At 50.3% G+C, this 24,185-nt stretch overlaps 1 protein-coding gene and 1 long non-coding RNA gene across 4 annotated transcripts; both read right to left on the bottom strand.

Annotated features, from left to right (window-relative positions):
• Positions 1-86: 86 nt before the first annotated feature.
• Ano9 (anoctamin 9) lies at positions 87-18,305 on the bottom strand. 3 transcript variants are annotated; one of them, XM_087908293.1, is made up of 24 exons: positions 18,185-18,305; positions 10,140-10,214; positions 9,791-9,916; positions 9,533-9,678; positions 7,737-7,783; positions 7,581-7,639; positions 7,420-7,493; positions 7,076-7,210; positions 6,880-6,976; positions 6,649-6,709; positions 6,455-6,537; positions 6,250-6,354; positions 6,021-6,173; positions 5,905-5,941; positions 5,624-5,735; positions 3,561-3,618; positions 3,375-3,472; positions 3,135-3,277; positions 2,885-3,037; positions 1,987-2,134; positions 1,314-1,415; positions 1,145-1,238; positions 839-985; positions 87-746 (listed from the first exon to the last, which is right to left on the bottom strand). In XM_087908293.1, the coding sequence occupies exons 1-23, from the start codon at positions 18,188-18,190 to the stop codon at positions 881-883; spliced, it is 2,217 nt and encodes a 738-aa protein (XP_087764419.1). In that variant the 5' UTR covers positions 18,191-18,305; the 3' UTR covers positions 87-746; positions 839-880. The 3 variants fall into 3 exon arrangements, with proteins under 3 accessions (XP_087764419.1, XP_085549456.1, XP_085549457.1); XM_085693330.2 differs by having other exon boundaries at positions 839-951; XM_085693331.2 differs by lacking the exons at positions 9,533-9,678; positions 9,791-9,916; positions 10,140-10,214 and having other exon boundaries at positions 839-951; positions 18,185-18,284.
• Positions 18,306-21,516: 3,211 nt separating this feature from the next.
• LOC146893519 (uncharacterized) lies at positions 21,517-23,356 on the bottom strand. The gene is made up of 2 exons (XR_015003136.2): positions 23,295-23,356; positions 21,517-22,627 (listed from the first exon to the last, which is right to left on the bottom strand). It is a non-coding gene; the product is annotated as an uncharacterized LOC146893519 (long non-coding RNA).
• Positions 23,357-24,185: the final 829 nt, after the last annotated feature.

Genomic DNA, 24,185 nt, shown 5'->3' with positions numbered 1-24,185 from the left:
ACTTGCTGGGCACTGAACACTCCTCCCCTCCTCTGTCTAGCCCAGGGCAGAAATAATCCCTAAAAACTGGATCTACATCGTGAGGCTCAGAGATCAATACACACAGGTTTATTTTGTTTATAAAAAGTTTTATCGGTGGTGGGGATCCAGCTAATGGGGGGCAGAGGGCAGAAGTTAGTCTCTGGGCTTCCCACCAAGTAGGAGGCCACAGAGCAGGATCTGGGGCCCAGAAACCAGGAGGTCCATGGAACTCGGGCTGATTTTACTACAGTGGGATCTTATGAGCAGCTTAAAGTTCTATGGGTACTACCCAGGGTCACTGAAGAGTTTCAAGTCAGTCTGTGACACATTTGAACCCTAGGAACGTCAGAGCAAACTCCACAGGCACATCTGTGCCGATCATAAAAACCCTTAAATATACATGGAATTCCAGTGACCCCCTACATATCCAAGAGTCTCCCTTAGTTGACATATATAACATATAACATATGTTCCTAGGGTGCCCAAATATGCCTACACATGTCCAAGGGCCTCCTATGATCGTCTTTCACTGACATATATGTAGACCGCTGAGGATCCTACATATACATGGACCCTTTTACAGCCTCCCTCAACATACAGATACACACTGTCGTGGACAGAGGCAAGCTGCAGAGATGGGGACTCCTTCCTCGTCCAGGCGCCTGGAAATCAGCGTTTCTCCACTGCCCCAGGTTGTCTACACGTCTGTGCTCCTAGAACTGAAGCTACAGGAAGGATGAAGTTGGTACGGGTCAGAGGCCAGGCCTGTCCCCAGACATAGACCAGCCCCCAGCCAAATGAGCCACTGCATCCGTACCACATTTTCTCCCGAAGTATCTGGTACTTGTCCTCCAGAACCTTATTCTTCACTGACTGGGGCACATCGGGCACAAACCATGCGGCAATGAGCTTGATGCATAAGGCGACATGCTGGGGGGAGCAGGGAGGAGAGAAAGGCGACATGCTGGGGGGAGCAGGGAGGAGAGAAAGGCCACATGCTGGGGGGAGCAGGGAGGGGAGAGGCCCAGCCAGGTCAGTGGCTAAGAAGAACATTTAGGATTTGGGGGCTGGGAAAGAAAAGTGAGACCAGCCTTTACTTAGGCTCCCTCACAATTCTGCCCACCTCAAAGAGGATGACGAAGGCCAGCCGGATGGCCAGAATGAACCAGAACTGCTCAGACAAGTTGTAGTCCCGGTCGTTTCGGTAGTCCCGGTACCTGAAGTAGAGAAGTCCCTAAAGTCAGGAATCAGGAGTTTGGAGGGCATTTTATGGGAGATAAGAGGCTCCAAACCTGCACACAGTCACATTTTCTTGGCTTCCCATCTTGCCATGGTCCTGGAAGTGCTTGGTGTAGAAGACGGACAAGCTGTGGTTGACATAGCCCTCGAGGCAGCTGGAGAGAGAGAGAGAAGTGTGGGACTCTCGTGGCCTGAGGCCTCTCCTGAGAACTCACCTGCATCTAGGGGCCCCGAGGGGAGGGCATACCATGGAAGTCCTCCTCCATTTCCCCCATGAGAAAAGTACAAGGCCACACTGGGGAGGGGTGAAAGAGGTTGAGAGGCCACCAACCGTCTTCTCTACCAGGCTGAAAGAAAGCTGCTAGGGCAGATGCAAAGAGCCCCAGTCTGCAGGTGCCGTGGGAGCGAGACACATCTGTGCTCTGCCTTCCCATGCCAGAAGCAAGGCAGAGGTGTATCACTTCGCAGGCAAGCCATTTAGGTATTGCCCGCTCATTATCAAAAGGGCCTGGTACTTCTCCCCTACCAAGGCTCCGTCAGTTAGTCCTGGGATCCAGTCAAGGTATGTAAGTCATGTAGACAGTTCAAGGAGTAGCCAAGTCCCAGCCTCACTGCAGCCCCAGATAGCCCTGGCAGCACCCACAAGAGCCCCAGGTCTGGGCTCCAAGGGCTTAACCGGAAGGAAGGGCCAGTGTCTCAGGGGGGCTTGACAGTTTAACACCTTACTCAGCTGTGAAGTTCCTGTTCTGTGCGCATGGGCCATAGTGGTACTTGTAGACTATTCTGGGGATGAACTCTGAGGTGAAGGCGATGACCATCCCATTTGCAATGACTGCCAGCACTCCAATGGTCTCCAGTACCTGCAGCCAGGTCCCTGAACCACAGCAGTGACGTCAAACAGCCCGTCCTAATCCTTGGTAGGCTCCCACCCGAAAAACTTAGAACCTGACTGGCTAAGGAACCTTGTGACCTTGTGACCTCTCCATTCACAGTCTCATTGTAGCCCGTGGGCCAGATTACCTACAAGGAAATCCCCAGCTGAGACACACGTGGTATGGCTGTACGCTCTTCTTCTTGATGTAAGCAGTGAAGGACTCCGCTTTCCCCATCCCACTCTTCCTGAAACTCTTCAACAGGTTGTTTATCTCCTGGACCCCACCCGAGCGAGGGTTCCTAAACCTGGGCCCTAGTCTAGGATTCTTCCTAATGCTTCTCCCCACATCTAGAAGCCAAGCCCTGCTTCCCTGCCACCTGTCATTCCCAGGATGGAAAGTCCGGTGACTGAGGCCTTGGACCCTCTGCTCCCTCCCATGTGATCAGACTCCAGCTCTTCCACATGGTTCCCTTGGAGCTTGCAAGACCTTCAGCCACATACTAGAGGCTCAGGGGAGGGCCTTGTTGGGTGTATTGTAGTCTGCCTTTTTCTAGGGATTGTGCTCAGGAGATTTAGTCTCCATATCTGGAAAGTCTAGAATCTGTCTCTGGAATAAGGGGAAGGGCCCCAGCGATTACAAGTTGCCTCAGGGTGGCCTGGCATTGACTGGTGAAAAACTCAGGGTTGGAAGTTGCTTCTCCCAGCGCCCTGACTGTTCTCCTCCACTGTACAATTGCTGTGCTCTCTGACCTATGTCGTTAGCCTTGCGGGGAATCAGGCGCCGCTGTAGTCTGACCATCTTGATGGCGTCGAGGCGGATCTCCACAAGGTTGCTGAAGAGAGCCAGCAGCGGTGCCAGCGGGAAGGCAGCCACAAAGATGGTGGTGAAGCCGTACTGGATCACTGCAGGGTGGAAATGTCACCCTGGGTCCAGGACAGTCCCCCACTTCTCACCCTGCATCCCCACCCCATCTGTTCAGCCCGCTGGAGCTTTACGCACTCATCTCCATGAATTCATCAAACAGGCTGAAGGTGTTGACGGGATTCATGCGGTAGTTACGCTGCCACTCCTCCAGGTCTGGGTCTTTGGACTCAATGCCGTGTTTATAAGCCCGTATTAAGCGGTATTTATGGGCCAACCACCTGTGGGCACCAAGAGTGTGTGGGACATACAGAAAGATGGCAGGGCACAGGGACAGGCACTATAGGAGGCTGGGGTGGGGTAGAAAGAGGTCCTCACGGGTGCAGGTACTCAATACAGTTGCTCAGGGTTTGCTTCAGCCCCATGATGATGGCCATCTGGATGAACAGGTCCATCATGCAGCCACTGAGATGGCACTGTGGGTCCATTGTAAAGGTCAGGGATGGCGCTCAAGGGAGAAGAGGGACTTAAGAACTAGGCAGTGGGGTCTGAGGAAAGACTGACCTCCTCTAGCTTCCACAGGCCGGCCAGGCGCGTGGACTTCCCAGGGTGACCATTGATCCTAGGGAGAAAATCAAGGCCTATGAAGAAGCTGACTACAGAGCAAGTTCCAGGATAGCCTGGACTATAACAAAGAAACCCTATCTTGAAAAATAAAGAAACAGAGGCTGGAGACATGGCTCAGAGCTTAAGAGCCCTTCCAGAGGTCCTGAGTTCAATTCCCAGCAACCACATGGTGGCTCATCATCATCTGTAATGAGATCTAGTGCCTTCTTTTGGCCTGCAGGTGTACATACAGACAGAACACTGCATACATAATAAATAAAAAATCCTTTTTAAAAAAAGAAAACTAAAGAAACAAACAAGCAAATAATAAATACCAACAATAAATTAAAGCTGCCATGAATGTGATTTATGGGTTCTAGGATTCACCCCAAGTCTGTCATCAAATCTAACAGTGTCATCCACATTATTTTGTCTTTAAAGTCATAAAAGATACACAAACAAGGGGTTGTGTAATCTTCTACAATTAAGGAGAGTCGCTGTGGCCAGGCATGTAGCAGAGGAGTCCCTCCATGAAGTCCCTGAGAGGCCATTATGGGAAACTCTCAAAATGAAGCCTAGATCATATTGGAGATGTTAGAGGTGCCAGAGCCATGGGATATCTGCTAAGGAGAGCTACAAGCAAGGAGTGGACCCAGCTTGAGGGAGAGAAGTGTGTTGCAGGCAGCAAAGCTGGGAGGCTAGAGCCATCTAAGCACTTTGACAACGGACATGGAGCTACAAGATTTGGAGTTTGTCCTGTTGGATTTCAGTCTCACTTTTGTCCAATATTTCTGTTTTTGTTTTGTTTTTCAAGACAGGATTTCTTTTGTGCAGCCCTAAATGTCCTGGAACTAGCTCCATAGACCAGCTGGCCTTGAACTCAAAAGAGCTTGGCCTGCCTCGGCCTCCTGAGTGCTGGGATTAAAGGTGCGCACCAGCACCACCCGGCTCAGTATTTCTTCTGCATATCCCTACTTCTCCTTTTCATAACAGTAATGTATATTCTGTGTCACTGTGTGTTGGAAGTATGTAATTTGCTTTTTTGTTTTACAGGGCACTAGGATTACCTGAGTCTCAGAAGACTTTGAACTTTGAACCTTTAAATAGCATTGAGACTGAAGGACTATAGAGTCTTTTGAAACTGAACTGAACACATTTGGCATTGTGATAGGTTTCGTGCCTACAGGGGGCCAGAGTGTGGAATGTGCTGGTTTGAATGAGAATGCCCCTCATAGACTCATAGGCTTGAATATTCGGTCCCCAGTTGGTAACAATGTGAAGGATTAGGTGTGGCCTTGTTGGAGATAATGTCGCTGGAGCAGGCTTTGAGGTTTCATCTCTCTCTCTCTCTCTCTCTCTCTCTCTCTCTCTCTCTCTCTTTCTCTCTCTCATAATGTCACTGGAGCAGGCTTTGAGGTTTCAAATCTCTGTCTGTCTGTCTCTCTGTCTGTCTTGTGGTTGTCAATCAAGATGTGAGCTCTAAGGTTTCCTTTGCTCTGCCATCATGAACTCTAACCTCTGAAACCTTACAAATTAAATGCCTCTATTTGTAAGTTGCCTTGGTTTTGGTGTACCTAAGAAAAACAGGAAAGAAATGGCAGGAGGGGACAGTACCCTGAGTGAGGCACCTTACTCTAGGTGTGCACAGGCTTGGCCTCACGTGAGCACCTTCTTAGGCTCAGATGCATCTGTTGAACATGACCTCTGTAACTCCCCATGGTAACTGCGCATAGTGTCATTTTGTGCTTAAAAGCGTCTGCTTTCATGTCCCATCCGGTGGCCACACTTCCAATGCCCGCACTCAGAAGCTGAAGCAGGAGTGCCATGAACGAGAATACGTTATGCGAGCGAGCCTATCTCAAACCAAGCAACCTGCCCCCACCCTGCCCCGAATGCCAGCATCGAAGGTGTGTAAGTAAGATCTGGCCACTTTAAAAAGCGAGAAACAAGCCAGGAGAGCTGAAGCCGAGGGAGCTGGGGGCCAGGGCGGAGGACGGGCATATGGGGCAGTGGGGACATACCTGCCCAGAATGAAGGCGATGTAGATGAGAGAAGAGAAGTGGGCGAAGAACTGCAGGATGAAAAACTTGACAGTGAACTTGCTCTCTCGCTCTGAAAAGGTCCTGGGATCCTCTGGAATGAGACATGGCCATCCTGTCTTTCCCTAGACATCGTGACCTATGCCTCTCAAGTGAGAGGACCCAGAAAAGCAGGAAGTCCCCACCCCACGTCTGATCACAGCTCCATGACTCTCAGCCCCAAGTCCTCCCCAGCTCCCAGAGAGAGACTGGCCTCTTCTCACCAAAGCTACAAAGCTTCAGGGCTACATATTTGTTGACCTGAGGGAAGAAGGAACCAAGCAGGAGTCACCTAGAAGTTCAGTCGAGTCCCCTAGGGCTCCCCCTGCCTGATTTCTACCTTGGTCATGATGACTATGATTACATAGTGCACCACGGCTCCGGTCACCACCACGACAGTCGTCACCTGGTGCTCCATGATGCTGCCGAAAAGAGCAGCGGCCATGACACGGTAGACAACCAGTGCATGGGTCAGGCCAATCATGAAACAGATCTGTGAAGGGTGGGGGGCGGCCATGAAGGATGGGGACGGCTGGGTCCCCAGCCCTTACCACAGTTCCCGGCAGTACCATGAACAGGGACAGGATGAGAATGATGGTGCTGCTCAGGTAGGAATGGTGATGGGTCTTCAGCTGGTAGTCTGGGCAGTTGATGAGCTGAAGGGCCATCTCTTCCTAGGAAGGTCACCAGACACGCCTCAGATACCCGGATACAGGTATGAGCCACGTGGGACACTGGAAACAGGCAGCCTTGATGCCGCCGGCCCCGTCCTACCTCTTCCTTATCCCATCCATACAAGTCCCAGTGCAAGACCACACGGGCGCGCTGCCGCTTCCAGATCTCCAGAAACACTGTGGCTGCAGTGAGCACAGAGAAGTGTCACAGTACACCTGGGGTGAGCCAAGGTGACTGAAGAGCTCAGGCTGGCTGGCCCTAGGCCCCTCCAGGGATGCCCAGCAGTAACTCACCCCACAGAGCCATGAAGATGGCAAACACCACAGTGCCATCGTTGTCAAAGAGATGAGTGAGCTGAGGAGAGGAACAGAAAGGCTCAGGCTGGGCCTCCTACCCATGTCCTCCATGGGGAAGGGAGAGCCTGGCTCTTCAGGGCATCCAGGCGCCTTGTCTTCCCCACTTCTAGATGGCCATACTGTGCCAACCCTCACATACGCCCTGGAAAGACTCTAGTAACACCAAACCTTTGCAAAAGCGCACAGTCCTGAGAGTCGCTGGTAATTGTGACTGTTTTCGCCAAGGGGGCACATAAAGATGTCCTCTGCCGCACAGATCTCTTTGCTGGGAGTAGAGACGAGACCAGTGAGTCTCAGGTGCAGGCTCCCACAGTCATTGCTAGCCCACAGTGAGATTGCAGGCCTCAAGCCCCAGCCCACCTACCTGATCTGGCTGGAATTAAACAGGGCAAAGCCACTCAGAAAGATGATGAGGCCCACCACAGCAGCAGGCACCAGCATGTAGGTGTACCAGCCAAGCCAGGCGAAATACAGGGCCACCTTCTCGCCGAAGTAGTTCCTGTGGGAAAGCTTCCCCATCAAGGCCACCCTCCCCAGTGGCCTCAGGACCTGATAGGGGAGGGCATATGAAGAGAGGCTGGGAGGGGGGTGCTGCTGGCATCAGTGTAAGTGGGGACTCTGTCACCTAGGACTGGATTTACTGGGTCACAGTTTATCTGGTTTGAGCACAGATGTGGCACAGAGGTGAGCGGCTTGGTGTGGTCTTACCTGATGTCATCAATCGGCTGTTTCCGGAACATGTTTCTCCATCGGGCCCATTTTCTCTTCAGTTCTTTTTCCCCCTGCGTCACGGAAGACAGGCCATGAGAACTTGGCTTCCCACCTCGGGTTCCCACCCTCAGGCCCATTTTGAGCTTGTCACCCCTCACCTCGTGCAGAGGAAACATGGTCTCAAAAACCCCATCTTTCACTAGATCCTCAAAGGTATCTGGGGTGACAGGGAACCTCAGTCAGAGAACAGTGGAGGGTAGGAGAACCCCGCCCACAGCAGCACCCTCCTAGGCCACCTGTCCATCTGTGCTTACCACCAGGTTTCTCCTTGTTGTTGACGACGAAGCTCACAATTCGGATCCTGAAACCCAAGAATCTAAGAATCAGAACGGCCCCATGATAGCCTAGTGGACCCTGCCCCTTAAGGCCCTGTTCTCTACCCTCTCTGCTCTGGAAGAGGCACCCTAGCAGTACTGACCAGAACCCAGAGGCCATAAATCACCGTGAAAGCCTGCTTGGGTCAGGTTTGCCTGGCTTCCAGGACAGGGTCCTGCCCCTACTCTCAAGAGTTCCACATCTCTCAAGAGTTCCACATCTCTCCCACCATCTCTCCACCTCTGACCACACTCGCTTGTACATGCTGAGTGTTAATGTGCACAAGCCCTCTTACGTGGTTATGAAGCCTTCTGCTTACGTGAAAACTGATGTTCAGGGGTTAGGGTAGCTTGCCCAAGGCCACACAGGTATTTGGAGAGCCATACTCAGACACATGTTAAGTGTCTGAGATACAGTCACCTTGTGAACACATGGAAAGCCGTCTGTGGGTCTGTCTTTCTCGGGCCCTGAATCAAGGTGCCTCTACTCCTCTGATTTCCCCTCAAGCCTCCCCAGTACCAAAAAATTCTGTGTTCACAGGACTCTGTTGCCTGGTGACTAATTCCCTGGCTGTCCTTTGCCAAAGTCAACTAGATAAGCCCCCAGATAGCTCTGCCTGGGGTGGGTAGGTGACATAGAAGGACCGGAAAGGGGTGCATGAATGTTCATGGAGAAGCAGGTAACTGGGGACACAGGATGCTGTCCCCGTCAGATATCCAGGATCCAGATGTCCAGAGAGGGGATTCTGAGCTGATGAGGAAGGGATCTATGGGAGATAAAGACCTCAGGGACTAGAAGGGATGTCTGTTCACTTCAGGGCTGACTTTGATTCAAGGAAACCCATGACGAGGAGTTCTCACAGGATAGCAAGAAGTGAGCTGTTGTTGTGGAATATTATTTTAACTGTTCAAAGGTGTGTTACATTTGTTTCGTTGCCCGCCTAAGGCACCTGATTGGCCTAATAAAGAACCAAACGGTCAACAGCTAGACAGAGAAAAGGTAGGTGGGGCTGGCAGGCAGAGAGAAAAAGTAGGAGGAGAAATCTAGGTGTGTGTGTCAGGGAGAACAAGAGGAAGAAGAAAGAAGAGAACAAGAGAGATACCCGGCGCCAGAAGCCAGGCAGCCGCCAGCCAGACGTGAGAAACTGAATATAAAATATAAAGAAGAGGGGCTGGAGAGATGGCTCAATGGTTGAGAGCATTGCCTGCTCTTCCAAAGGTCCTGAGTTCAATTCCCAGCAACCACATGGTGGCTCACAACCATCTGAAATGAGATCTGATGCCCTCTTCTGGCCTGCAGGCAGACACACAGACAGAATATTGTATACATAATAAATAAATAAATATTTTTAAAAAAATATAAAGAAGGGATGAAAAGTAAAAAGCCACAAGGCAAAGGAAAGAGAAGAGAAACTGGTTAATTTAAGTTAAAATAACTAGCCAGAGATGAGCCTAAGCTAGGCCAAGAATTCAAAACTAATAATAAGTCTCCATGACAGGATTTGGGAGCTGGTTGGTGGTCAAAAAGAAAAGCCCGATATAAGCTGTCATTATTACTGTTACAAAATGAATCCTGGGGCACAGAGCCTTGCTCAAAAAGTGGGACCTGATCCTCTGTGACATCCATGTTAAGACTGGATGGAGCTATATTGTCCTACTTCAGGTGGGATGTGGCCCTTGTTCTGCCTGGACACAGGGCAAGGATTCTCCTGGCTGGGCTCTGGATACATCCTCACCTTGTGGTAACTGGGATGGAGTTAACATTGCTCAGTTTGGCTCTGGGGCCAGGATCTTCAGGCTTCATGAGAAGAGTCCGGTACAGGTCAAAGATCCTACTGTCAGCACGAATTCCAAAGAACACCTTCTTCTGGTCCTTTATTATCTTGGGAGCCACAGGGGAACCAACTCATCCACAGCCACTATCCTGTCCCCTGTTCCTGGGACATATGATGTGGCATTCCCCATGACTTGGCCCCTGATGCAAACTAACCCACCTTGAAGTGGAAGCCCTTGCTTTTGAGTTTCTCCAGGAACTGCTTTTGCCTCTGCACCTGCAGCTCGTTTTTCTGGGTCTGGAGATCAGCCACCAGGACACAGTCCCATTGATGAGAGTCCTCAAGCTGGAGGAAGAAGGCATGGGATAGAAACAGAACACTGGACAGAGATAGGAAGAAAGGTAGATGCGGAACCTAGTGCAAGACACAGGATGGGAAAGGGTGTGGGACAGGAAGCCAGCATAGGACATGGATATGGGAAGAGGTGTAGGACCATAACCAAGCATAGGATACACAGAGTAGGTGAGGGGTCGATGGAATCAAGCCTGGGGGGTCTGATTAGCCTCACCTTACAAGTTCCCCTTTCCATCAGTGGCAAGCAGTCCCCTTCTGGCCCCACAAAGATCTGAAGGCTCTCATCACCCTGGAGATCAGAGAGGAATGGGGAGACAAGCATGTAGTTCTCCTCCTACATTCTCTGAGTTGGTAAACAAAGAAGCAAGACTCCCTACTCTGCACCAAGCTGGGGGCTGGTCTGCCAGAAACTAGTCGGCAAATAGGTCGTTCCTGGTGGAGGTGAGGCTGAGAATGTCACAAGGGAGCAGAGGGTGACAACAGAACCAGCAGAGTCTGTGTGGCAACACCAAGGAGTTCCTTCAGACAGCCCCATTCCTCCACGGCAGACAGACAGTGGTTCACAGGGATGTCACTGAATGAAGGCCTAGTGAGCTCTTGATGGGTGAAGAAAGGGCAACCTCAGAGAATCAGGGAGGGGCAGGTCAGAGGGCTGGAAAACACCACCTGCACACATTTTTTAAGCGTCTGAAGATGCCAAAGTCAGGGGACATCAGGGATGCACTGTGTAGTGCTGGGAGTTCACACAAACTTGGGGAACATTTTACACTGGAATGTTAATTGACAGTAGTGGACCCTGCGGCCAGGCCATCCTTGAGAACACAGACCCCCCCCCCAACAAGACAGGTCTATCCCCCAATGCTGAGAGCCATGAATGGAATCCGGAGGACTTGAAGCTTTTGACTGGTTCACTACTGGACCACAGTGGAGACCCCAGATCTTCTGGGAGATGGGCTTGCATCCCTCCCGACTCTGGCCTAGGTTCAGTGCCTAGAGAAAGCTGTGAGCATGGGAAACATAGTGGGCACCAGTATCACCTCAATCCATATGAGGAAGGTTGTGGCTGCCCCTTAGATCTATGGCAGTCAGGGATGCATGACTGGTTGTGGAAGTGAGTAATGGTCCTGTGGATGCCTATAATCCATCTCACCTAAGTCCTCAGAGAAGTTCAGAGGGTCACGTGGAGAGTGTCCAGGAGTCACGCCACCAAGATAGGGGGAAGAAGTATCTTAAGGGGAAGCTAAGAAGATGGTGACTTGGGGCTGGAGAGATGGCTCAGTGGTTAAGAGCACTGACTGCTCTTCTGGAGGACCAGGGTTCAATTCTCAGCACCCACATGGCAGCTCACAGTTGCCTGTCTGTAACTCCAGTTCCAGAGAATCCAACATCCTCACACAGACATACACACAGCCAAAACACCAAGGCTAGCAAAAATAAAAATAAAAATGACTAATAGCCACACAGAATTTTGAGTGACAAGTATAGGTGAATAGTGACAAGACCAGGGTGTGCGGCTGCGAGAGCTGGGCGGCACAGGTGTGCTCTGTCCTGGGAAGCTAACGGAGGGCTGGGGGACACCAGAATGACCCTGTAGCTCTATTACTAACTTAAATCTCAAATAAGCTTGTTTTTAAGAAAACGAACCTTAGGAATCTACATCTATCATAATACCTTTTAAAAAAGATGTGCATAGAATTGGTACTTTGCCTGCATTTTTGCCGGCAGAGTCTGTGTACCCATGGGAAACAAAAGAGGGCACCAAATCTGCTTCAACTGGGTAGGTAATACAGAAGGACCAGAGAAGTTACAGATTTTTAGGAGCCACCATGTGGGTGCCTGAAATTGAGTAAGGGTCCTCTAGAAGAGCAGCCGGTGCTCAGTGGTTACTGAGCTATCTCTCCAACCTGCCAATCTGCTTTCTTTCCTTTTTTTGTTTTGTTTTGTTTTGTTTTGTTTTTTTTGAAACAGGGTCTCACTTTGTAGCCCTGGCTAGCCTGAACTCACTATTCAGACCAGGTTGTCCTCAAACACAGAGATCCATCTGCTTCTACCTACGCAGTTCTGGTATTAAACATTCATACCACTACATCTGGTCTATTCTGTTTTGTTTAAATTTTTATGTCTTTATTTGTTTTTATTGTACACATTTTGACTTCATGTATATCTGTTTGCCATGTGTGTACGTGGTCCCAGCAGAGGTAGTAAGAGGGCATCAGATCCCAGAACAAGAGTTACAGACGGTTGTAAGCCACTCTGTGCACGCTGAGGATTGAACCCACGGCCTCTGCAATGTTGTTTTATTTTTTGAAATAGAGTTTCTTATAGCCTGGATTGATTTAACTTCACTATGTAGTCCAGGAAGCCATTGAACTGCTCATCCTCCTGCCTCTACGTCCCCAGCCCTGGAATTACAGACAGACACTGCCAAGCCTAGTTTATATGGTACTAGGGTTTGAAGCCAGGGTTTCATGTGTGGTAGGCAGGCTTTCTACTAATTGAGCTACATACCCAATCCAGTTTGTTTGTTTCTGAGTTTTTGACCCAGGCCATGTAGCCTCAAATTGGCTAGGAGGGAAGATGATCTTGAAATAAGGTCACCCCACCTCTACTTTCTGAGTGCTGGGATTACAGGCATAGGACACTATGCCTGGGTTTTTGCTTGTTTGTTTTTCTTACATAGGGTTTTAATATGAATCCCGGACTGGTCTCAAGTTTTTCGTTGTCTTGCCTCAGTAGCACAAGTAATGTGGGGCATCTTTAGGAACACCCACAGATGGAATAAAACTACCCTACCAGCTGGGTGGTGGTGGCAGCGATGGTGCCGCACACCTTTAATCCCAGCACTCAGGAGGCAGAGGCAGGTGGATCTCCATGAGTTTGAGGCCAGCCTGGTCTATAGAGTGAAGTTCCAGGACAGCCAAGGCTACACAGAAAAACCCTGGCGAAACAACAAAACAAACAAAACCAAACGACACTACCAATGGAGGAGGCAATGGGTGCCTCATGGTCTCTATCTCAGTGGGTGCTGGGTCTTGGGTTCTTGAGACTTCATTTACTCTCAACAAACAAGGTGCCTAAGGACTGATGTTAAGTGGCAATTGTGGCTTCTTCCCTGAGGGTGTGGGTTGCAGGAAGCAGGGAGGGAGAATTGGGGATGTGGGGGCTGCCAGGCAGGTTGGAGTAGGTTGCGCTTTCCCAAACCTGATGGAGTAAGGGCCGAGGGAGGGGTTGAATGGGCAGACACATTGGCTAAGAAGACAGCATTTCGCAGATGCTGAGGATGCCAGTTTTGTAGGGCATGATGTGTCTGTCCCCTGGTTCTGTGCACATGGTGACACAGTCCTGTCCATGTCCCTCAAAGCAACACATAGGGGTCGGTTGAAGGTCTCCAGAGGGACTCCAGAATGACAAGGACCTTGCGGCTCCAGCGTCCCAGAAGTAGATACACTCAGGTACCTTCTAGGCACCTGAGTCAAATGAAGCTGTTTCTCTGGCTGTTCAGCAGGCTGGGATGCTCTTCTCATAGACACTGAGTCTTGTTACCGATTCCCAGGACCCATCTTCAGTGACCCCCTGCCTCTATCCCACACTGCATCTTACCGTCCCTGAAGTCGCCCCAATGCCAGGACTGGCTCCTGCTTCCCCTACCCAAGCACATTCCTTCTACCTCCTCCAGAGAGTCTCACCATACTGCTCCAACAGGCCAGTTCGAGAGCTGCCAGGTAAAATACAGGCCACCCAGTCATGTAGGAATTCCAGATAAACAAACAGGCTTTGGGATGGGCAAGGTAGCACACGCCAGAAATTCAGAGGGTTGTGGTGAGTTTGTGGCCAGCCTGATCTACATAGCAAGACCTTGTCTCAAAGCCAGGCAAAATGAAGGAGTTTTGTTTGTTTGTTTTTAAGTATAAGTACACTTATACTGGGGGGGGGGGCAGTTATTTATCTGAAATCCATTTTAACCTAAGCTGTTTTGTTTTATTTGCTTGTTCATTTGTCTTGTTGCTGAATCTACAACCTACTGTACCCCGTGAGAGCACAGACACACACTCACATATACCCAAGGAGCTTCTGGTTCGAGGATGGGCTGGTGCTGCCTCTGCCTGTATCTCCATCTAGCTGCTGGAGGAAGTGCAGGCTTCAGAACTTCACCTCCCTGTCTTGTGTGCACACAGGATCGTGTGCTATACTTTATGGTCCACCAGGGCTCCCAAGGGGGTGTGTCTGTCTGTTCCCATCCTCTCCCCCCTGACAAAATTCCCCAGACTTCTGAGCTCTCTTGGCTTCCCATCCACTTCCCACAAATACCTGTATCCAGGTATTGTGGGCAGTGATGGAAATTTCTCCAGGAGAGAAACCTACGCCTAGAGCTGCAAGACAGAGTGAACACCCATGTTCCAACTTGGAACATCTCAACCAACAGGACAGGTAGCCAGGTAGCCTTATGTCCCTGTCACCCAGTCTAATAATCCACCCACCACAAGGGCTCAGCAAGTGTCCTGTGGGATGAACTGGTGAGTAAAATGTATTTGACTTTGAACCTGGGCAGATGCCCTCTCATGCTTTCCTTTCCATATGCCACAATTATCAGTGTGGGACCAAAGTGTTAAAATGTCTGGAACAAGCCGGGCAGTGGTGGCACACGCCTTTAATCCCAGCACTTGGAGGCAGAGGCAGGCGGATCTCTGTGAGTTCAGGGCCTGCCTGCTCTACAAGAGCTAGCTCCAGGACAGGCTCCAAAGCTACAGAGAAACCCTGTCTCGAAAAATCAACCAACCAACCAACAAATAAAACCCCCCAATTTAAAATATGCGTGTTTTTAAAAAAATGTCTTCCCACACCCAAAACATCTGGAACACACTAGAGTGGAGAAGAGACCTAGAATAGAACCAGGAACCTATAGGACTTGGGAATCTAAACTGAGAGGGATCCTAGGGAAGAAGAGATTGTCTCCAAAGCATACCTTTGAAGGCTGGACTCAGAGGCTGTCTCTAGTCAGCCCAAAAATTAGACTAGAAAGCCCCTTCCCACTGGAGATATGTGCAGCTTTGGAACAATTACCTGGAGCCTCATGGGGCTGGGGATGTCACTTCAGTCAGTGTAGGCTGAGGTCACTCTGGGCAGGACCACTATTTATATATACATGGCAATATATACATAGCTGGGGGCTGCACCAGCTTTTAGCTGCCACCATGGCACAGGGACAGTGACCAACCTATCGGTTAGGCCAGAGATCCCTTAGTTAGCCCTGGTTCATCCATTTCTAGCCCACAGCAAGACAGGCCCAGCCACCAACTTCTTCATTCATGCATTCTGGGCTTATCAACCCATCCATGGCCACAGCACCCAGACAGGTCAGGCAGTCCAGAGCCAGCGTGTACAAGGCTACAAGGCCACATCTTGCTGGTCCCCAATGGATGATGATACTCATGAGCATCTCGGAACGACCTTGGGTTGTTAGCGGTAGGACCAGCTGGTGAAGGTATCTTTACCTCTAGCCTAGCAGCTTGCTCAGTGTTCTGAAATATTCAAAACCTCTGGCTGCTAATCCATTGAGTTTCACTTCCAAGAAGCTGTGTGGCCTCCTGAAACTCTGGAATACCCAAAGCAGGAGCAGGGCTGAACCAAAACACTCAGCAGGAGCCTTCAACCTTCAGTGCCAACCTTGCCCTATCCATCCAGAGTAGGATTCAAGCTCAGGAAGACAGATACCTTGGCTCTGATGTGATCAGCCCTCTCAGTGACTCAGTTTCCTCACCTATAGAATCTAAGGATATCACCTCTTCAATAAAGAACCCTGACAATATATGTTGACAGGAAAAGAATGAAGAAAGTCATGTGCCCAGGCATTAAGGTTTCTGCCATTTTACTCAGTCCCTCCCACCCCCAGTCTTACAGGCCATACACAGTGGACTGGGCATCAGGGTTCAGGGCTCACCTAGGACCCCCAGCTCCTTGTTATGGACACAGGCCACTCCTCCAGGGAGTGGGACACCATAGCACCTAAGGAATCCTCCCTTTGGAGGATCAGCAATGCAGAGAGCCAGAGCTGGGCAGTCCTGTTCCCTACTGTTCATCTCCTCTCCACCCTCCTGGTCACTACAGACAGAAGGGACAGTTGTGCATACACCTGCCATTCATCTCCAAAGCAAGCCTGACCTGTGGGTACATGGTACACAAACATGACAGCATCCCAGCCATAGGCAAAAGACATGTAAACCTCACTTCCCACCCCATTTGTGGCCCTAAGGTCATGTTTACCTCCCTTGCTAGGACTCTGAAGCCTAAATTACTCTTCAGTTTCATTATTCACAGAGAAACCCACCAGCTCCACCACCGTGTGCAACAAAGAGACCACCTCTGCTGCCCAGGGGTCTGTTTTCTCAAACCCACTACCTTCCGGGCACCATCTCTGCTTCCTTTGCCTCCTAGGAACTTCCAAGGCCTCTGTCTCTCTCCCCATCTCTCCTTGCAGCTGTCTGTAACCATCTGTCTTCCATCAGTCCATCCTTTTGTGTGCCCGCCCATCTGCTCATCCCTAGACACTAAACAGGCGATTCATTCTGTGTTCTCAGTCCTGAGCCTGGAGGGTGGTGCCTGGTGTGGGTGCACATAGGGACTGGAGTCACGTCTACCTGGTGGGAGCGATGGTCCCAGTCTTTACCTCGTAAGGCAAGAGGGGAAAGGGGTTGGAGCGGAATTTCTGGGAGAGGGGAATGTGTGTGGGTCAGTCCTGAGAGGCAGGTTGCACCTGGAAGTTATACTCAGTTCTCAGCCCTTCAGAGACTCAGTAGCTAATGCTCTCAAGAACTCAGTACAGCGAGATCGCTCAGCAGATAGAGGCACCTGCCAACAAGCCTCATTTTGATCCCTAGGACCACACGGTCAAAGGAGAGAACTGACTCCAAAGAGCTGTCCTCTGACCCTCCACATGCATGTCCTGACAGGACTCAGTCCTCAACATACCTAGGAACTTGGTAGTCACTATTCCCAATGACTAAGTCTTCAGCGCTTCCACTTTGTGGAGTATAAAGGGCAAGGACAAAGCCACCAGGTGAGGGTAGTAGCTTACAGAAGCCAGATCATGGAAGGTTTCATGGACTTCAACAAAAACAATGGAGAGCCATGGAAGAAATTTACACAGTGGAGAGCAGGCTCAGCTCCAAGCAGGAGCTGGAACCACCAGGTCCCCTAAGAACCAACCAGGAGCTAGGACCACCAAGTCCTCTGAGGACCGACCAGGAGTTGGAACAACCAGGTCTTCTGAGGACCAACCAGGAGCTGGAACCACCAGGACCCGTAAGAACCAATCAGGAGCTGGGACAACCAGGTCCTGTGAGGACCAACCAAAATCTGGGACCACCAGGTCCTCTGAGGGCAGAAGGGCTCATACTCTCTCTTTACATCACCAACCAGCTTGGAAAAGAGGCTGGCAAGGGGGTACTAGGGCCAGGCTAAGGGGTGTCTATGTGCTGCTGGCTTGAGAAGGCATCTCCCAGAGCTGGGTTCTGGGAGGCCCAGCGAGAGGACTGAGTAAAAGCACAGGGAGCAGCCACCCACACAGCCCGCTCCGGTAGGCCTGGTGCCTGAGTGGGAAACTGGTTTCACTCTCTACCTCGCCCTGCCCTCCTCCCTGGGGAGACCAGTGCTGGCCTCTGCCACGGGTGGCCTTTTCGGTCGACAAGAGGAGAAATGATGTTTTCCAAAAAGCACCCCCCCAACACACACACACACACACACACACACACACGCACGCACGCACGCACACACATGCATATACATGCATACACACACACACACACACATGCATGCATGTACGCACATACACACACAGATCTCACCTTCTGCTCTAAACTAGGCTTCTAGTTCGGCACTAGAGCTGGCCCCTGCTTGGAGCAGGACCCAGAGAGTGTGGCGCACAGCTGCCTAGGCCAGTCTATCATAGTGCTCATTGCCCCTCCCTCTCGGTGCAAGCCGTAGGTCTGGGGGTTCCACCACAGCATCTCTGTCCTCACCATGCACAGACAACGCTGGCAGGAAAACCCTGAGTCACATGCTCACAAAAACCTTAAGCCCAACCCTGGAGTCTCCAGAATTCCAAGATAGGGCTACAAAGCTACTTCATTCTCCCATAGGTCCGGATCCAACTCTTGCCACTTTCTCCCTGGATGGCAGGTTGTTGGGAACTGCCTGCCACCTTCCAAGGAAGGGTGGTACCTGAAAGGGCTGAAGACATGTCCCTTTAGAACCCAGGCTCACCTGCATGTTGGTGGCTGGTCCCTGAGTCAACGTGGGGCTCTGGATGCTGGTGCTGGCAGGTATGAGAGTGGCTGCCAGGCTGCCTGCTGTTACCTGACTTCCGTGTGTGATTTGCCCCGCCCTCTCTTCTGATAGCTTGCCCTAGTGTGCGGAGGAGGAGCCAGCCGCAGACCCGCCAAGAAAATCCCTTCCAGTGTCCAGCCACCCCCAAACCTTCCTTTCAGGGGTAAGGATGAGGCAAGAGGGCAGAAGAGTACTGGCGTTCTCTCCTGGGTTCCCTATCATCCTTCCTGCAGGGATGCATTGACTGTAAGGTGGGGTCCGTGACACCCGCCCCCTTCCAGAGGGGTAACGTAGATGACTTAACAGACAGGTACTCAGTAGCACCTCTCCCCAAGACACCTGCAGAGTTCATTTCTGACTCTTCAAATGTACTGTTGACTCCTGAGGGAGAAAAGGGGTGAGGGGGTGGCAAGATAGATCCCAAAAGGAACTCTCTTCTCACCCCTGGGCTTCTGTGGTGACCTGAAACCTTGAAGGCTTGGGGTGGCCCTGAGATCATGAGCCCTGCTGTGAAGCCTAGCAGCTGGAGAAAGCTACAGGCAGCTTCAGAGTAACCAACCAGCGCGAGCAGCCCGAGGACACTGAAGCTGGCAGCCGGCGGATGGCCTCCACCAGGGAGGGGACAGAGGACACTGAGCTGTAAATGCCATTACACACATGACACCTGCCACATCTGAAAACCAATAAGAAGTCGAGGAAACAGGAAGGAGGCTGATAGTCAGGACAGGATCTCTGAAGGTCTCACAGGGTGGCTGGCAGCCAACAAGCACCCAATGTCACCTGCTCAACACCGTGTCAACATGTATTAGTCTCCTGCAGTTCAGACGTTGAGCTGATGGATACTTGCTCAGGGTTCTCGGAAGAGTGACACGCTCCTACTTCTGCGTAGTTGCAGTAGCAGGCTCCAGGACTGACCTGTGAGTGGTCAAAGAGAAAAAAAAACAGAAACCAAAGAAGGGGAAAGGAGAGGGAGAGAGCAAACTGTGTCACACTGTCTTTGTTACTGTCCTGTTGTTTTGAAGAGACTCCATGACCAAGGCAATTCTTACAAAAGAAAACTGGAAGCCTGGCGGTAGGGGTGCATGCCTTTAATCCCAGCACTTGGGAGGCAGAGGCAGGCAGATCTCTGTGAGTTTGAGGCCAGCCTGGTCTATAAGAGCTTGTTCCAAGACAGCCAGGGCTACACAGAGAACCCCTGTCTCAAACAAACAAAAAAGAAAGAAAGAAAGGAAGGAAGGAAGGAAGGAAGGAAGGAAGGAAGGAAGGGAAAAAGACAGAGAGAGAGAGAGAGAGAGAGAGAGCGAGCAAGCTGGGGGCTTGCTTTCAGAGGTTTAGTCCATTTTTATCATGGCACAGAGCACTGCCACGATGTACTATTGCTACAGTAGCTGAGAACTACATCTCGATCCCAAAGCAGAAAGAGAGAGAGAGAGAGAGAACCCCCAGAGACACACTTCCTTCTCCAAGGCCACACTTAATCTTGCTAATCCTATCAAATAGCTCCAATCCCTGGTGGTTAAGCATTCAAATATATGAGCCTTTCCTATTCAAACACCACACGGTGTAAGGAATGAAGCCAATCCAGAAGGATATACTAGTAACGAATGGAACTGGTAGTGGCTTACACACATTTCCTAAAAAGGAAGTCCGGAGTTGGATAATGAGGACTAATATGTTAACTCCATAATTTTCAAGGGCCCAGGTTTTCTTTACTAGGTTTTGCCACCTTAAACACTTGGTCTTTATTTCCTTTGTTAGATTATTTTAAAAGGCAGCTGTTGAGAGAGGTTTTATTCATAGCAAGGAGGCATCATGTCACCCACATGTGTGGATGGCCAAAATGCCTACCGAGGGAAATGGGGGGTGGCCCCTTACGGGGGTGGAAATTACTTCTGTAGTCTGCAAGGGATGCTGGGATGTATAGTCCTTCAGCAGGAAACTGTCATTCCTCACTAAGAAGGCTGCTTAATCGTCTAGTATTGCATCCACACTCAACCAAAACAAAAAGAGAAGAATGGAGGGTACCCCATCCCTCCCATGTCTGGTCCCATAACTATACAAAGGCAAAGAAGCCTGGAGAATGTGCTCTGTTTTCCTAAGGAAGAAAGTACCGAGCAGCCTCAACCTAGAGACAGTCTCAAACAACCAGGAAGAGAATCTGCAAGGGTTGAATCCAAACTAAGACCCATACATACTACAGCTGTTTGTCTCTCTGCCAGGTCCCGCTTGAACCTGCCCAGGACACCGGCTCCCCACCCCCATCCTCTCTATTTCTTCCTTCTTTCATTGTTTGAGGTGAAGTCTCACTAAAATTTACTATAGTGTCCATACTGGCCTGGAACTTGCAGTGTTCCTCCTCCTGCATTAGCTTCCAAAACTCTGGGATTTCCAATATGTACCACCAACCAGGCAAGAGCCTAAGATTTAGTGGGTGAAACAAACTATGTTTACTCAGATTGTTCCTGTTATTGAACATCTAGACGATTTGCAATCTTGGATACAAAAGACATCTCTCTCTCTCTCTCTCTCTCTCTCTATATATATATATATATATATACATATATATATATATACATATATATATATATATACATATATATATATAATTTTGACTTTTTCCTCTCAGAACAGTTATAGGAAGCAAGGCTAACATGCATCATCAGAAACAGTTCTGAGGCTGTTGATTAGTCTTAGGGATCAATGTCTAAAAAAGACTGGCTCAACTTCTCTCCAGATCAGAGTGCTATGAACGGCCCTGGCCGTACTCACTTCCCTGACTGAGGGCATTTCCATGAGACAGGTAAGGCTAAAGATCCTGTCTCTAAAAAATAAATAAGCAAAATTCTGCTTTAGGACTGGCGTTTAAGTCAACAGCAGATGTGTGCATAACAAACTAGAGGTCAGGAGGTCAGGGCTCCATCCCACTCACTACAAAAAGGAAAAAGAATACCGTCCATGAGAATATAGAAAAATGCTTTTAATGAAAAGCATGAAATTTCAACTAAGTTGAGAAATATGAAAATGCTGGAAAAGCAGGTCACAAGTTGATATTTGTCTGTATATGCATAATTCATTGATTCTTCCTTGTTTGTTTCTTTTACGTTTTTCTACCACACACACACACATCTATTTGATGCTTACTATTAAATCACTTTATTAGCATATCATGATCTAGTATTACAAATCTTCTTTTCCCAGACTTGATGCCTTCTTTGGCCTCTGTTCGGGTGCAGCTGAGGTGGAAAGAACCAGTCGTGGATGAGGCCCTGCTGTGGTGTGTGGCCCAGCCTCCTTGGCTGTTGGTTGTGCTGCCCTGCCTTTCTAGGTAGAGAACTTTGGCCCAGGCCACATGAGGCTCCAGCTCTTCTCTTTCGACTCCTTCCTCGTTTCTCCAGCTACAAATCTTGGTGCCCTCCAAGGGCCAAAGTACAAGAGGCACCTGCTGCTAACCAGGATCCAGTTGCCTCTCTGTGGATCAGGAGGACAAGGCCAGCAGGGCTCCAGAGGGTGTAAGCACTGTCTGCCTTCCCCCTTGACCTCGGAACCTCCAGCCCTTCAGGCACATGCCTCTCAATCCTGATGATTTGGATGTAAATATATTCTGATTTTCTGACCAAGCCTCTGAGTGGAACTGGGTGCCTCCAAGACCCTGCTTCCCGTCCTCGTCCTCTCTCTGGGTGGCTTCCCAACCTTGTTCCATGCAAGGGGAGACCTAACCATCTCTCAGGTCGCTTGTCTGTCAGGTCTATTCTTTCTGAAGCAGGCCTTGTGTTTTTTCCAGACAGGGTGAGGCCTTCCTACAGGGACTCCTTGGTTGCTCTGCTTTGCTCCTTAAAAACAAAAAACCTCTCAGGTGGCAGGTGTGCTGGGAATGTTTTCTGTAATCCATTCAGCTTTATAGATTTACCACACCAATTGAAACCAGCCAGTGTTCCCCTACACAGGCTTTCTCTTCTTTCCTTGTAAGGGTATTTTTAGAGAACATTTCCGCCAGTGTTGTACTATTTCCCACCATCATTGTGACTCCCTGGGCCTAAGGAAACCTTGCCCTCTGATGGCAGGCCAGATCACGCCCATGTGAGCTTTGGCGCCCTCCTTCCCAGGGTAAGGCCGGAACTGGCCATTTCCTTTAAGCCCTGCCTGGCTCCAGAGCCTTGGGTCTCTGACATGAGGCTTCAAAGCTGAGAAAAGGCCACTCTGTGTCCCAATCCCTAGGGACTGCAGGTATTCGCAGCCTGCAGACAAGATGGAGGTGAGACACCGGTGCGAACCTACAAGCAGAGGGAGCTGCAGAATCCTGGAGTTCAGGTAGAAGCTTCGTGATTCTGTAAAGTGTTGGGAGAGGAGGTCGCTAAAATTCCCGCGGTTCAGCATCTGTTTCTAAACAAGGTGCAAAGATAAAACTCAAGAGTTGTGAAGACCTGTAAAGCGTTGGAAACTTGGGAGAATTTTTCCCATAACAGGTCGCCAAACAAGCGCAGTAATTCCTAACATTTGCACGTGGTCCGACAAAAAGTGGACGCGCCCTCGCAAACCACGCCCTTTCCGGGACTTGCACTATCCAACGCCGACGAGCAGCGGGGCCCGGCCCCTGAGCAGTTCGGCTCCGCCCTCGAACCGCTCGCCCACCAGCCTCTCAGAGCCTGGCCACGCCCTTCGTCCCGCCCCCTGATTCCTCAGCCCCGCCTACAGGCCGTCACGTCAGCCCACCCGAAACCCCTCCTCTTGACCCTGGGCCGGTCCCAAACTGCCCACCCAGAGAACTGAGGCCAGCCCCAGACGACGCCCCCGAGCCGGCTAGCCCTTGGCTCCGACCCTCGCCGAACAGGCTGGTTGATTCTGTCTGTTTTTCCTCTCGGGAAAGGTGCAGCACTCCAGCGATGCCTCGGAGGAAGGATCCTGGTCTCTGCTCAGGAGAAACACCCACACTAGGAAAGCTATCTCCCTTCAAGGGAACTCGGAAGGGAGTTACAAGAAGTGGGCGCTGGAGACTGGCTCGGAAGGAGCTGTCTTTGGGCAGGGTTGCCAACCAGTGCTGGACTCTTACCTCGCGTGGCATGACATCACCTCCTCGTCAAGTTGTTACAGGCCATTGTCTCAGCCCCAGACAATACAGTCTTGGCGCCGCCTACCCCATGACGCTCTCAGCTGCTTCAAGGCCCATAACAGGATGGAAACTGAGGCACAGCCCTGCCCTCCTTTGTAGCCCCGTATTGTCTACTCGCACACCCAACGGTGTGTGCACCCAACACAGGGCCGACACCAGACTAGAGCAGAGGGCAGCAGGGGGCCCAGAGGCAAGCGCTCAACCTAACAGAAGACTCACACATCTGCGCATCGAGCAAGGGTCAGTATTCAGGTGTTGAGTATTTTAACAAACTGTTGAAGTTGTAAACATTGAAGCAGGCTGGAAAGACAGGAAAAAAAGTAAGGAGGCATGGAAAGGAAAAGGAACCCCTCCCTAGCAGAAAGTCAAGAATTCCAGCACAACTGACTTTTGTTGTGAAGACTGGCTGCATAGAAGCAATATACTTCTTTGATACAGAAGTAATTTCAAATAACAATGTTAAAATAACAATGACCCATGCTTACGTCCTGAGTGTATATGACCTTAGAATATGGGCTTACTTCTTTCCCACATTCGAACCTGAAAATTTCTGAGTTTCAAAGACAAGGGTTTACAATAAAAGCTCCATGCAGCTGGGCAAGAGGTTGCAAGCCTTTAATCCCATCACTCAGGAGGCAGAGGTAGACGAATATCTGAGTTCAAGGCCAGCCTGGTCCACAAAGAGAGTTTCAGGACAACCAGAGCTGTTAAGCAGAGAAACTCTGTCTTCAAAACCAAAACAAACAAAAACTTCCATGCAACCCTTGAGACCTAGCCTAGTGTTTTACCTTATCAGCTGCAATACTGTCCTGTCCAGTGCACATCAGGAAC

This window comes from Myodes glareolus, chromosome 7 (genome assembly GCF_982192425.1).
Source record: "Myodes glareolus chromosome 7, mMyoGla1.1, whole genome shotgun sequence".
Taxonomy (NCBI): domain Eukaryota; kingdom Metazoa; phylum Chordata; class Mammalia; order Rodentia; family Cricetidae; genus Myodes; species Myodes glareolus.
Note: the sequence above shows the minus strand (reverse complement) of the source record. Positions and strands in the feature narration are given on the sequence as shown.